The sequence below is a fragment of the Zalophus californianus genome, chromosome 6 (genome assembly GCF_009762305.2).
Source record: "Zalophus californianus isolate mZalCal1 chromosome 6, mZalCal1.pri.v2, whole genome shotgun sequence".
NCBI lineage: Eukaryota > Metazoa > Chordata > Mammalia > Carnivora > Otariidae > Zalophus > Zalophus californianus.
Window position 1 is genome coordinate 142,447,650 of NC_045600.1, and position 12,941 is coordinate 142,460,590.

The 12,941-nt window shown below is 52.9% G+C and overlaps 1 protein-coding gene across 5 annotated transcripts in view; it reads right to left on the reverse strand.

Moving 5' to 3' along the window:
- AP3B2 (adaptor related protein complex 3 subunit beta 2) overlaps nt 1-12,941 on the reverse strand; it is a 61,756-nt gene that overhangs the window by 12,315 nt on the left and 36,500 nt on the right. For 4 of the 5 annotated variants that reach the window (XM_027569610.1, XM_027569608.1, XM_027569611.1 and 1 more), the window contains exons 2-14: nt 10,788-10,863; nt 10,571-10,645; nt 10,176-10,271; nt 5,890-6,050; nt 5,553-5,619; nt 5,271-5,453; nt 4,897-5,180; nt 4,428-4,482; nt 4,028-4,099; nt 2,717-2,779; nt 2,247-2,379; nt 1,889-1,998; nt 1,079-1,255 (exon numbers count right to left, since the gene is read on the reverse strand). In XM_027569610.1, the coding sequence (XP_027425411.1) occupies nt 1,079-1,255; nt 1,889-1,998; nt 2,247-2,379; nt 2,717-2,779; nt 4,028-4,099; nt 4,428-4,482; nt 4,897-5,180; nt 5,271-5,453; nt 5,553-5,619; nt 5,890-6,050; nt 10,176-10,271; nt 10,571-10,645; nt 10,788-10,844 (1,533 nt within the window). In that variant the 5' untranslated portion in view covers nt 10,845-10,863. Of the gene's footprint in view, nt 1-1,078; nt 1,256-1,888; nt 1,999-2,246; nt 2,380-2,716; nt 2,780-4,027; nt 4,100-4,427; nt 4,483-4,896; nt 5,181-5,270; nt 5,454-5,552; nt 5,620-5,889; nt 6,051-10,175; nt 10,272-10,570; nt 10,646-10,787; nt 10,864-11,502; nt 11,621-12,941 lie in introns of those variants that run through there. The other variant, XM_027569612.1, reaches the window with a different exon arrangement.

Here is a 12,941-nt window from a genome sequence, read left to right on the forward strand (position 1 = left end):
CCTCCCCCCCTTAAGTCCCTGGGGCCCACCAGAGCCACCAGGGATCAAAGGAGCCACTGAAGAAACACAATTGCACCATCCAAGACTTGATGGGATGGCAAGGAGGCCACCTGCAGGCGGGCAGGGACGTCACCACCTCCAGGGTGCAGCCATGCTGCTGACCCCAGCCGCCCGCCCAGATACTCGGCTCTATAGCTCGCCAAACTTTTTCTAGAAGGGGCAGAAATTAACTATTGTAGGCTCTGTGGGCCATATGGGCTCTCACAACTAGTCATCTCTGCTGTTGTAGCACAAAATCATCCATATAACATAACAATAAACATATACTATAAACAAATGAATGAACAGAAAGCTTTATTTACAAACACAGGCAGCAGGCCGATTTGGTCCCCTACCTCACCTAACTGAGAGGGGCAGTGAGTGTGGGAAGTGTCCTAGTGCTTGGCCTCTCCAACACCTTGAAAAGTGCACGTTACACCTCATTCTTAGGAGAATCTCCTGGGACCCCCTCACGGGTTGCTGGACACTCAACAATATCCTAGTTGAGCCATGCCCTTGGCTATGGTATCTCTCATGACCTTTAACCTTGAGAACGACAATGGACTCCAGTACCATCCCAGACCGAGCAGAGACTTGCCCTCATAATCCCTGGCACAGACTGGCCAACCACCGCTAAGCTTTGGGAGGAAGGACAGACCTCCTGTCCTAGGATACACGTCCTCACCCCCCCAGTGCCCGTCATCACGGGCCCCTCCCTCAGCCCTACTCCACTGTGGTTCTTTATGGCCCTAGTGTCCCAAAGGCAGCAGGTAGGGACACTCACGTAGGCAGACTGGAGGTCACAGCCCCACAGGAGGGCCTCTAACCTCGGCCACCATCCCTACCGGCCCTTGGGTCCTCAGAGTAGCTGTGGACACTGGGGGGACACCAGTTACCGAGATACACTAGACACTTGCCCTGAACTCTCTCTTCAGAAAGAGAGGCTGGAGTCCACACCCACCTGGTGAGGACCCACAGCTTACCGCCTGCCCCAATCCCGAGGCCTAGCACGTGTCAGGGGGCATCTCTCAATCCTCACCTGCTTAGAGTTGGTCAGGTAGAGCTTGGCTGCCAGATTGATGACCTGCAGCTTGACAATGTCCTCCTCTGCTGTGAAAGACTTGGCCATTTTCCTCAGGACGTCAGGGGCAATCTTGGGGACATGCTCACAGTACTCGCCGATGAGCCACAGGATGCTGGCTCGGGCCATGGGCACCTGCGGGTGTGCGAGAGGGGTCAGGACTGTGGTACGTGCGGACATGTGGGTGGGCATGTGGCCTGCCAGGGAAATGGCATTCCTCCCATCTGTGCTGGCCCATGAACTGTGGGGTTCTCTGCAAATGGGCCAGGGGGTTGGTGGGAGAGAGATTAAAAGGTGAGCATTTCCTGGGCAGCGTCTCCCTTCTTCCCTAGGGGTTCACTAGCATGGGCAGAACTTTCAAGCCCCAAAGTTAGTTCTGGTTTGGTTTACAAGACTGATTTTCTAGCGTTTTACTTCCAGGTTATTCTTCCTGAATCTTCAAGGAATGCCTTATTTGAATGTTTCAGCTTAGCAGTGCGACAGAAACACACGAGGTTTGTCAATCGGCCGGGCTCAGCCAGAGCTTCAGAGAAAACATGAGTGGTAGTACAGGCCCTGGAGTGCAGCGAGGGACCCTCAAGGGGAAAGTGAATCTTGGGCAACACGTGAGGGTCACCTGATCCCCCCCCTTTCCACCAGCAGACCTCTCAGAGCCAGTATGGAAGGTACGGAAGTTGATTTTATTAAGGCTAGAGTGTTTAATCACAGGGTTTTTAAAATCACAGGGAGGATGCTGGGATGGGAGGGAGAGCCAGGTTACTCCCTCACCTGGATGTTGTCTGTGAGCTTCGCCAGGTGTTTGATGATCTCTCCGTGCTGGGCGGGCTGCATCTGCAGCAGCTTCTTGATGACAACCACGGACTCTGCCACCACAAGCTCTGTGGGGAATGAGCGTGTGGGCCCCGCGGCGGTCAGATGGCCATGCACAGGGGACGCACACACCCACAATGCCCCCAGGCCCTCGGCTCTCTTCCACAGCGCCCCCGCACTTCTCCAGTGGCCCCCAGAGACGTAGCAACACTCAGACGCTAACTGAGGTGGACGGACCGATGACCGTGCATTGTGCCCAGACAGACAGGCAGACGCCCTCGGCTCATCAAAGCTGGACACGCAGACAAACACTGACCGTCACGGTTGGACAGCAGCTGCACCAGGCCGTTGAGGCAGGTGTCACGGACTCGGCCTATGTTAGTTGCACAGCGTCCGATGGCCTGGATCGTGGCTGCTACAAAGTCCTTGTCCATGCTGCGGATGTAGGTCTGTGGGACACAACAGAGTGACCCCCTGCTGGCACTGACCCTCCGTGATTCTGCAGGCTTGGCAGGTGACCTTCCGGGAAGGCTGTCTCCCCTCATTCAATGACCTGTCATGCCAGAAACTAAACTCTGGGAGAGGGAGCAACACCCTTACCCATCATGCAGTGATTCCCTGGCCCAAAGCCAGCAGAAGGCCCTGGGAGGGGGTCTAAGACAACCGTTTCTCTGCTTCCGGCTCTTAAGAGAAGGGTGGCCCATCAGGACGACTGTCACTGAGCACAAGGAGCTGCAGGGCAACTCTCTTGGGTCCCTCTCCTGGAAGCTGGGCCCTGGCCCGTACCTGGAATTCCCGTAGGACAGTAGGGATGTTGGTCTCATTGGCCAGGTTGGTCAACACTTCCAGCTGCAGGGAGGCAGAAAATGGGCAGGGTGGCCAGTGGGCTTTCTGTGCTCTCATAACCCCTCATTCCAAACACACTTCACAGACCGGAAAACAATCCTACACACAGTCCTGAATCATCTTTAAACTGATGAAGAAAATGACAGATTGCGAAGCTTGTCCAAAATGCAGGAGGACCAGTTTGCCGCTTAAGTGGATTCCCTGACAGAGTGCGCTTATAGACAGCATGAGCATGTCACCTCTCCACCTCCACTGAAAACAAAGCCTCCTATTGCTATTAGGATAAAGAGCAACATCCTTACCATGGTCTATAAACCCGCGTATGAGCCGACCCCTGTCTACCTCTGTTCTCACACTGCTCTCCCCCTTGCTCTCCTGCCCCAGTCATACTGGCCTTTTGTCAGACCTCTTCCTGCCTCAGGGCCTTTGCATATACTGTTCCTTCTGTGTGAAGCAGTTCCTGCCATTCCTGTCCCTGCATTTGTCTAGACAATTCACGTTCATTTCTCAGGCCTCAGCTCAAGCCTCACCTCCTGGAGAAAAGCTTCCCTGGTCCCCGACCAGATCAGGGCCTCCTACTCTATGCTCTGACAGTGCTCTGCACTTCTTTTTCTTACCTTATTTCTCAAGTGGGTTTTTACATTTGTTTTGTGATTAGCTCCTCAGTGTCTCCTCCTCATCCCGCTAAACTGTAAGCTCCAAAGGGCAAGGTGTCTGATGAGTTTGCCATCTCTCGTACCCCTAGATCTAGCTGTGACTGATGCATAGTAGATGTTCAGAGTCAGGATTGACTGCTGCTGAATGAAATTACTCAGTAATGAGGAGGCAGAGCAGGAATGGAATGTGGGTAGGGGCTCCTGACACTTCTTCTGTGGGCGTATGTTTGCCTGAAAGCCTGAGGGGGTAGATGTATGGGGAAAAGAACATTGTGGGTGGAAGACAGGAGACCACAGTGGGGGTAAAGGAGGAATTCTGGAGTCAGCAGGACTGACTCTGGGCTAGGGCCTTGGGTCTACATTTTTATAAAATGGAGATAATGTGCGCTTCCTGAGTTTATTATGAAAATCGGGTTACTTCACATGTGAAAAGCGGCAGACGCCCAACACGTTTGAGAAGCCGAGGGCAGTTCCCTTCCCACTCTCACTGGCCCGGCTTCCTGAGCCACAGTGGCCACTGGGGGTATCCGAGGGTCGGGGGGGGGGGCGGTGGGGTGAGGTGGAAGGGCGGCCTGCACGTCTGTCCATCACTCACCTTCAGGATCTTGATCTGGGTCGGGTCGGTTGATCTGATGTAGAAGCTCTTCAGGTAGGGCTCGAACATACCCTGGCAGGAGAGAGGCAGCCCCAGGGAGCTCCATCGCAGCCCTAGACCTGCCTCGTTTCCAGAGGGGCCCCAGCTCTCCTGACGCCAGGCGCAGAATCCTGCCGCAGCGCTGTGCTCCCGCCTCCCTCCCAGAGCTGACCGCGTCTTTCTTCACCGGGTTTTCCTCCCTCAGCGGCCCTCAGGATCCAGGCCCTGCTCATCCCCCTGCGCTTCGGGTACCCCTTTGCCACGCTCTGCGCAGCGAAGGCATTCCCCGCCCTGCCTTTCCCCGGGGCCGCCCACACCCACAGGCGCCGCTCCTCCGACTGCGAGCGCAGGACGTGCTCACCCGGCGCTTGATGGACATGGTGGCCACGTTCTGGAGCACCACGTACTGCACCTCACTACGGAGAGGACAGGTCAGAGGTACCTGGGCCCCTCCACCGGGGCAAGCGGCAGCCAGTGGAGGGAAGGGACGTGGACCAAATAGGAGGGAGGGGAGGGCACCAGTCCGGGGAGGGCAAGAATGGGGTCGGTACGGCGTGGGGGAGGGGGGAGTAGGTGTGGCACAGGATGTGTGCCCCCGAGGTCGGAGAAAAGCGGGGAGGGCCTGCCCACCCCTCCCGAAGTGGGCAGCACCCACTTCGGAGGCAGGTCAGCCCCCCAAGTGTGCGGGCCCGGTCAGCACACCCACCCCTCCCCGTGTGGGCGGGACGGGGAGCCCCCGTGTGAGCAGGGCGGGGCGGGGCAATGCCCCCGTGTGGGCGGGGCGGGGCGGGGCAATGCCCCCCTGTGGGCGGGGCGGGGCGGACGCGCACCTGTGGCTGCGCAGCAGGCGCACCAGCGCCTTGGCGATGACACCCACTTCCGCCTTGGGCGCCAGGTGGAAGTAGAGCTGTGCCACCGCCATGACCACGGCGGCGCTGCGGCTCTGCAGCAGCGGCTTCGTGTTGCGCAGCAGCAGCCGGTGGTCGGGGTCCATGACGTAGGGCTTGCGGGCGGGCAGCGCTGTGGTGGCCGCCTCCTCTGAGCCCGGGCCCTTGGCCTCATCCTCTTCCGAGCCGTAGAAGGCTTTCTCCGGGTTCTCCTCCAGCAGAGATTCCTAGGTGGAGATGGGGAGGTGAGGGGAGGCAGTGGGCGCCTCCGCCCGGCAGCCCTCCCACCCACGCTGCTAGGGCCCGGGCCCACTCACGTTCTGGGTGGGGCTCAGGAACTGCGTGCGCGCGTAGCGGGTGAGCATGCTGATGATGACCACCTGGCCCCACTCCTCCACGTCGATGAGCAGGTTGCAGAGTTTCCGGTAGTTCTTGTGAATCAGGTCGATGCGCTCAGGGCAGACCTCCTCGAAGGCCATCACCACGCTGCCCGCCACCAGCTGGGGAAGGGGCAGTGGCAAGAGAGGGTGAACAGGAAGGGCAGAGGGTCTCTGTGCCGCTCCTTTCCACCACCCATCCGTGTGTGCCCATGTACACACCGTGGTCTTGTCGGCCAGAAGCTTCTCAATGACCTCGATCAGCTGGTCCTTCTGGTCAGAATCCAAACTGAAGTAGAAACGGTTGAGAGGGATTTGCCCCTCCCCCCATCTCCAGCCTTCCCAATATCTGCCCAAACTGTGCTCACCACCCCCACCCCAACCTTATTGGTAAAGAGGTGTGAGCGGCCACCACCACTGTCCTCCATGTCTGTCAGTTCCCCAACCCATCTTAAACCATCCAAAGTATAAAAGAAGGAGGGCAATCTGCAAGACTTAGGTGGGCTGGGGGCTTGGGCACCACCCCCCCGGAGGAGCGAAGGGCTGGGTTGGGGCATACCTGTAGAGTTTAGGGATGGCATGAGCAGCTGTTTTCCGTACGTAGGGTGACATGTCCGAGGCAGCTTCCTTGATGGCCAGCATCATGATGGGAACGATGATGGGCACCCGGATGCTAGAGAGGACGCGCAGGGCACTGGCACGAATCAGCTGGTTGGGGTCCTAGGATCAGAGGTGAAGGCAGAGCCCTGAGAGAGAGCACAGTGGCCTGATGGGAAAGGCCACGCCTACGGAACTTACTGTCTCTAGCTACCAGCAGTTCTTGCCTCCCTGACTCCCTGAACCGTGTGTGAGTGCTAGGGACCTGGGAGGGTCCACTTGAGGGAACTGACTCTTGCCCCCGCCCCCCGCCGCAGAAATCGGACACCGGAACAGTTGTGGCAATGGGTTGCTTCACTTTCAGGAAGAGTAAAAATCTTATAGAATACCTAAAGTTCCTGAAACACCTCTTGGTCCTTGGCGGGGGGGGGGGGGAGTTGGCAGAAGGGGTGTCTTTGTATTCATGCCAGAGGTGACTGCCCGCAAATTCAAACTGGCCTCCTTTCCAGAGTTCATTGTTAACACTCCTTTCCCCAGCAACCTCCCGGAAGTTGCTCTTCTTCCTCTTCCTCCAGTGTTTAGAATAGAGAGGTGCAGAGGCCCCTTCTCTTTGCTCCCGTTGCATCCAATACACATCCAAGAAGAGCCTTAGACACAGTACGTTGCAATCATGGGAGAGCACCAGCACCAGCTGTAAATTGCTGTGAATTTTAGAGAATGGTGGACAACGGGAGAGGTGCTGGCACAAATAACGTGTAGATGACTCCCTGATGTTCTAAAACGGGGAAAGAAGATCCACGAAATGACAGGGCACGATGATGGTAATCCCTGTCCAAATTCTAGAACTGATTTTTAAACACATGGTTTAGAAGCACTTATTTAAAAAGCAGGAGTCTGTGTTTGTTTAGAGTCAAATCATATCCTAGCTACTGCTCTAACCTATTTTTCCCCTTTTATTTGGAAACAATTATGGATTCACAGGAAGTTACTAAAAAACCATTTTCCTTTTTGATAGGGTAACTAGACTGGTCGATATTAACACTGTGGATCTCGATTTCAGCAAGGCATTGGTGAGAGTCTCGTAGCGTTTCCTGGCTGGCCATTTTTGATGCAGGCTTTTTGTTTCACTTAATAGGTAAGCATTTTAAGAGCAGAACTCATGTCCAGTTTGTCTCTGTATCTCCAGAGCCCTTTGCACATGAAAGGTGTTAAGAAATTTTTCTGCTATTGAATAAGATCCTTTCTAACAAGATAAGAAAATGCCAGCTGACTGTATAGTTAGGTTGATCCACAACTTGGTAAAACAGTGTACTTGGGGAAGGTTTATTAGCAGATTGGCATCAGCCTAGAAACATGATACACCATGGGACTCAGTCTGCTGCCCTGGTCTGTGTAGCTTATCAACATTTTGGAGGAAGACACAAAATCAAGAAGATAAGAATTAAAATTTAGAATCACCCGGAGTTGGACGCTGGGCTAAACGAATAAAATGAACTGTAATAGGGTTTCATAGGGGATTCAAGGGACCAACTGCATTAAGACAGCATGGAGGGAGACCTAGATTATCTGACTGCCCACTGGAGGTTTGTCTGAATTGAGGCAACCACATATGTGGGCTGCTAAGAAAGCAAACACAGTCTCAGCCTGGGCTGATAAAAAGGGAGAATCCTTGGTGGAAATGAATGGTTCTCGTGTATAAGCGAGCCCAGAGTCATTAACAATAGAAGGAAAATGAGTTTTAGAGGAACACATATATCATCTGATACCATTTACAAAACAATATTGTATATTATTTAGGAATGCATAAATGAGTAGTAGGAGAATAAATGCATGCACATGAATGATAAACAGGAGAAGATACACAGGGGGCTTTGGCTGTTGATAAATTTTTCATTTCTTATGCTTGGCATATAGATATTCACTATATTGTTCTTTGTGCCTTTTGTGAGTCCAAAATAAATTTTTAAAAATTATAGATATGCAGGTTTTGATAGACTACAATGCGATTGTTGCTAATAGAATATGATGGTTTCAAAAAGAAGTAGTTGCAGCGAAGGAGTGACATCTTGGTCACTGGGGATGGTGGGTCAGATATGTTCTAGAGCAAAGGTTGGGATGCTACAGCCCTCAGGCCAAATCTGTCTCCTGCCTTTTTTTACCAATAAAAACTTACTGGAACCCAGCCAGGCCCACTCATTTATGGTTTCTTACACACTTCAAGGGCAAAGTTGAGTGGTTGCAGGGTTGAGGCTATGTGGCCTACAAAGCCTAAATTAGTGTCTGGCAGTACATAGGAAAAGGTTGCTGACCACTGTTCTAGAGAAATCATTGCATTGATTGGACTAAGGGGGCTCTGGTTTTCTAAAAGGGGAAAAGGGACAGACTGTAAAGACTGCAGGTACATGTGCAAAACTCCTAGAATGATTCTTATAAAATGATTTAACCCTGCTTCAAATCAAAAGATCAGTTGCCCATCTAGATAGATCAATCCTATGGTTTTGACTTTAAAAAATTAGCCTAGCATGATACGCAGCACAGAGATACCCAGGTGTTGCGGGTGTTTGCCAGTGGCCGTGCTTGCTACCCCGTCTCAGAGGAGCAGACCTTGTCGGCTTCTCCTGCTGGCCACAGCACAGTGACCCAGGGCTGAGCCCGGATCTGGGCAGTCAGTTCTCAGGCTGCTCAGCAACGTCCAGAACCAGCTGGACATGACAAGGTGAGCTGGACCCTTTAGGGACGCTCTCACAGGAATGTGAACTAACCATGTGGAAAGACTAGGGGAGTTAATGGTTGTAATCTGTGCTGAGAATGCTGAAAGGAGAGAGAACAGAATGGCAGTGATATTGGCTTCTGCATCCTTGAGATAGACCAGCCAGAAAAGCGCGTGGTGGAGACCAGCACGCATGCATGTCATTTGCAAAACAAAAGGTGACAATATTCAGTTTAAATAGTATGAGGGGATTCAGCCCCTGCCCCATTCTTACTGCCCCTTCCCTTAGGTGACTTCTTTTCTTTTTTTTTTCCCTAGGGAGGGGGAGAAATGGTGGGGGAGGGACAGAGGCAGATGGAGAGAGAGAATCCCAAGCAGGTTCTCCGCTGAGTGCGGAGCCCGACGACGTGGGGCTTGATCTCATGACCTGAAATCACGAGCTGAGCTGAAACCAAGAGTCAGAAGCTCAACTGACTGAGCCACCTAGGCGCCCCTAGGTGACTTCAGTTTCTACATGCCTCCCAGAGCCTTTCAGTACAACAGACGTGATCCAGTCTCTAAGAGTGGGTATTTTGCATTCACTGGGGCATCTAAGACAAGTCAACTACTTCTGGTGCTAAACCGAGGAACTATCAACCTTGGGGCGCCTGGGTGGCACAGTAGGTTAAGCCTCGGACTCTTGGTTTCTGCTCAGATCATAATCAGGGTCCTGGAATCAAGCCCCGCATTGGGCTCCCTGCTCAGCAGGGAGTCTGCTGGAGATGCCCTCTCCTTCTCCCTCCGCCCCTCCCGCTCATGCTCTCTCTCTCTCTAAAAAATAAATAAATCTTAAAAAGAGAAGAAAGGAGAACGATCACCTTGTTTCAACTCTAGAGGAATGACCTGTTGTACTGAACTCCCTGGAAATGGACAGTCATGTGTTTATGGCGTCTGCGCTGACTTTTGAACCCAAACCCCGTGTCTGAGGCAGCTCTCCTACCGGGTAAACTTTGTTGTTTTCCTCTGGGTAGAGCTCATTTGTTTTCAACAAACCCTTTTGTCCTCCGTACCAAGTTCCAAAGTCATTGTTCTCCACAGAAACCCAGACTAGGAGCCCCAGCCGGTGCCAAGGCTGTGACCCGCAGAGGCAAGGAACCAGGTCAGCCGTGCCCTCACAGAGTGCTGTCTTAAGGAGGTGGACTTCTGCCTGGTTGTGGGCCACAATTCCTTTACACCAGTGGGCAAGGGAGCCCAGGGCTCTCCACGTTCAGGGGCTCAAGTGGTTCCTGTTTGCGGCAGCCATTGCCACAGGCTCCTCAGAGGAGGAGGGACATGGTCTCCGGGCCCCCACTCCCTGTCTCATGCCCCTTCTGAGCTGGCCTCCCCCCTCTGAGGGTCCCGCTGGTGCTCTTCTCGACGCGGGCAGACCCTCCCCACTCTAGGCAGGTAGGAACGGGCCTCCAGGCTGTTCCCCCAGGCACCGGCCTCTCCCTGGGCCTGCGGCTCCAACACGCGTCCACAAGCCCCAGGCGCCAGGGAGGCAAACTGCGACCTCTGACCTTGAGGCCTCGTTGGAAGGTGGAGATGGACAGCAGGGCCAGGTCCTGTTGCTCTTCGGCGTAGCGCACCAGGTACACGTAGACAAGCTTCTTCACCTGCGGAGAGCGGCTTTCTCAGCGGGATTGGTGCCCCCCCCATGAGATGAGGTCGCCTGGCTGGCTGTGGTCGCGCGGACGGATGCTTCCAGTGCGGGGAGAGCGTTCCCAGTGTGCCCCGGGTCCTGCACTCAGACCCACGTCTGGTTCAGGGACATACGGTGTTTTCTCCAGAACGGAGGGCATTCTGGGCAAGTCAGGCCCCCGGGGGCTGGACTGTTCTCTTCCTCACCCCAAGCAGCGGGAGTTTATTCCCGATGGAGGTGGGCGTGAGAGATCCCTCCCCGGGGGGTGCTCACCTCTATGTTCTTGCAGGCCACGTTCTTCACCACAGCAGGAAACAGGTCTGAGGCATTCTTTCCCCGGGCGATCATCTGGGTGATGGGGTCGAGGGAGGGGGAGGAAAAAGGAGGAGGCCCACACTTATTAGGGGAAGGTCCACAGGGAGCCAAGGAGAGCTGCTCTTTGACCCCTGCCCACCAGCCCTCCACCCCGAGGACCCCCTTCCCCACTCACCGCCACAATCCTCTTCATGGCCTCCAGCTTGAGGGAATCTTTGTTGGTGTCTAGCATCTCCTTCAGGTCGTCATGCCTGGTGGGTGGGGGAGACAGAGGAGGTCAGCAGAGGGTACGAGCGTGGGGGTGGGGGTATCCATCAGGAGGAGCCAGGCAGAAAACAGTGACATGGGCAGGGGACTTGGGGTCGGGAGAAACGTGGGCCAGCCCATGGTACGGGTTGAACTGGGTCCCCCTCAAAAAAGATAACGTTGAAGTCCTAACCCCTAGGACCTCAGAATGTGACCCTCTTTGGAAACTGAGTTGCGGCAGTTGTAATTAGGAGGAAGTCACCCTGGAGTATGGCTGACATAGTATTTCTGGTGTTCTTCTAAGAAGACAGCCATGCGGAGAGAGAGACACAGGGAGAATGCCAGGTGAAGACGGAGGATTGGAGTGATCCACCTACAAGTCAAGGAACACCAGGGATTGCCAGGAAAACGTCAGAAGCCAGGAAGGGTTGAGGAAGGATCCCCCTACAGGTTGCAGAGGGAGCATGGCCCTGCCGACACCTTGATTTTGGACTTCTAGCCTCTGGCTCTGTGAGACAATACATTTGTCGTCCTAAACCACCCGCTCTGTGGTACTTTGTTACAGCAGCCCTAGGAAACCCGTACAGCTGGGGACCTAGAGCCAGAAGACATGAGGAAAGGTTTGGGATGGGAAAGGTACAGACCCCGCCCAGAAAATGGCCAGTTGGAGAGATGGGAAGGATCTGGATCCAGTGGAAAGGTGTTGGTGTCCAAACAGGAGCAGAATGTCCTTGCCCCAGCCCAGGTGTGTTCCCAGGCCTGGACTCCACAGACTGATCTAACTCCAAGGACTGGGGGGGTCCCAGGCGCTCCAGAATCGACTGAGATGGCCTCACCACAAAAGCCAGAGCTATATCACTCAACATTCAACAGTGACTCCAGGAAGTTGTAAAACCCTCCTGGGAGAAATAAATGAAGATTTGAATACATGACCCCTTGCACACAGCTGAAGGGAACAGAGGTAGTCCTCAGGCCAATACATAAATTTCATGCAATGTCCAATGAAATTTCAATGAAGGCATTTTGTCAGACTTCCTAAAGTGGCAGCAAAATTTGCCTGGAGAAAAAAAAAAAATGAATAGGTTAAGAATTCCAGAGAATAGTTTGGGGAAAGAAGAGAACAATGGAGCAATGACAGACAACTTACCCTCTAGGAGCTCCAAACACCAAACAGACAATGACAAAAACACCCTGATACCAGGTTAAAAATAGAAAGTCAAAGGTCACAGGAGGCAATTTCATAAATGGATCTAAACTGATACATTAGGAACAAGTAACTCGCTAGTGGAAGGAAGAACCCTTTCTTAGAAGGAAGAACCCTTTCTTCCCGTACATAAACGTGGCTGGGACACCTCCTCTGCAGCAAAGGATTGAACTTGTCCACGTGTCTCGGACCAAAATAAACCCCACATCTGCAATTAATCGTGAAATGATTTTTAAATACGGAAGTGGAAGGGGAAATTTTTATTTTCAAGGTCATAAAATTATCAGTAACCACATGGCTAAGGTTTAATTTTTTTTTTAACTTTGGTATATAAAACTAAATTTAAAAAAGAAACAAATAGGGCAACTGTATTTGTTTGCTAGGGCTGCCATAACAAAGTACCACACATCGGGTGGCTTAAACAACCCAAATTTATTTTCTCACAATTTTAGAGGCTAGAAGTCTGAGATGGTGTCAGTGGGCATGGTTTCTTCTAGGGCCTCTGTCCTTGGCTTGTAGAGGGCTGTCTTCCTCTGTCTGCACATGGTCATCCTGTGTCCAAATTTCCTCTTCTTATAAGAACACCAATCAGACTGCTTTAGGGCCCTAATGACCTCATTTTAACATAATCACCTCTTTAAAGACCTCTTCTCCAAATACAATCATATTCTGAGGTACTGGGGATTAGGACTTCCACATAGGAATTTGAAGGGGACACAATCCAACCATAATAGCAACAGAAAGGAAAATATTGGGGATATGGCAAATAAAAATTTAATATTCAAAATAAAGTACTGATATCAACTTAGGGTTTATATCCAGCATTCACTGTCAGGGCTGCTGCAAGCATATCCACCATCTGCTTGCCCCTCCAAGTAG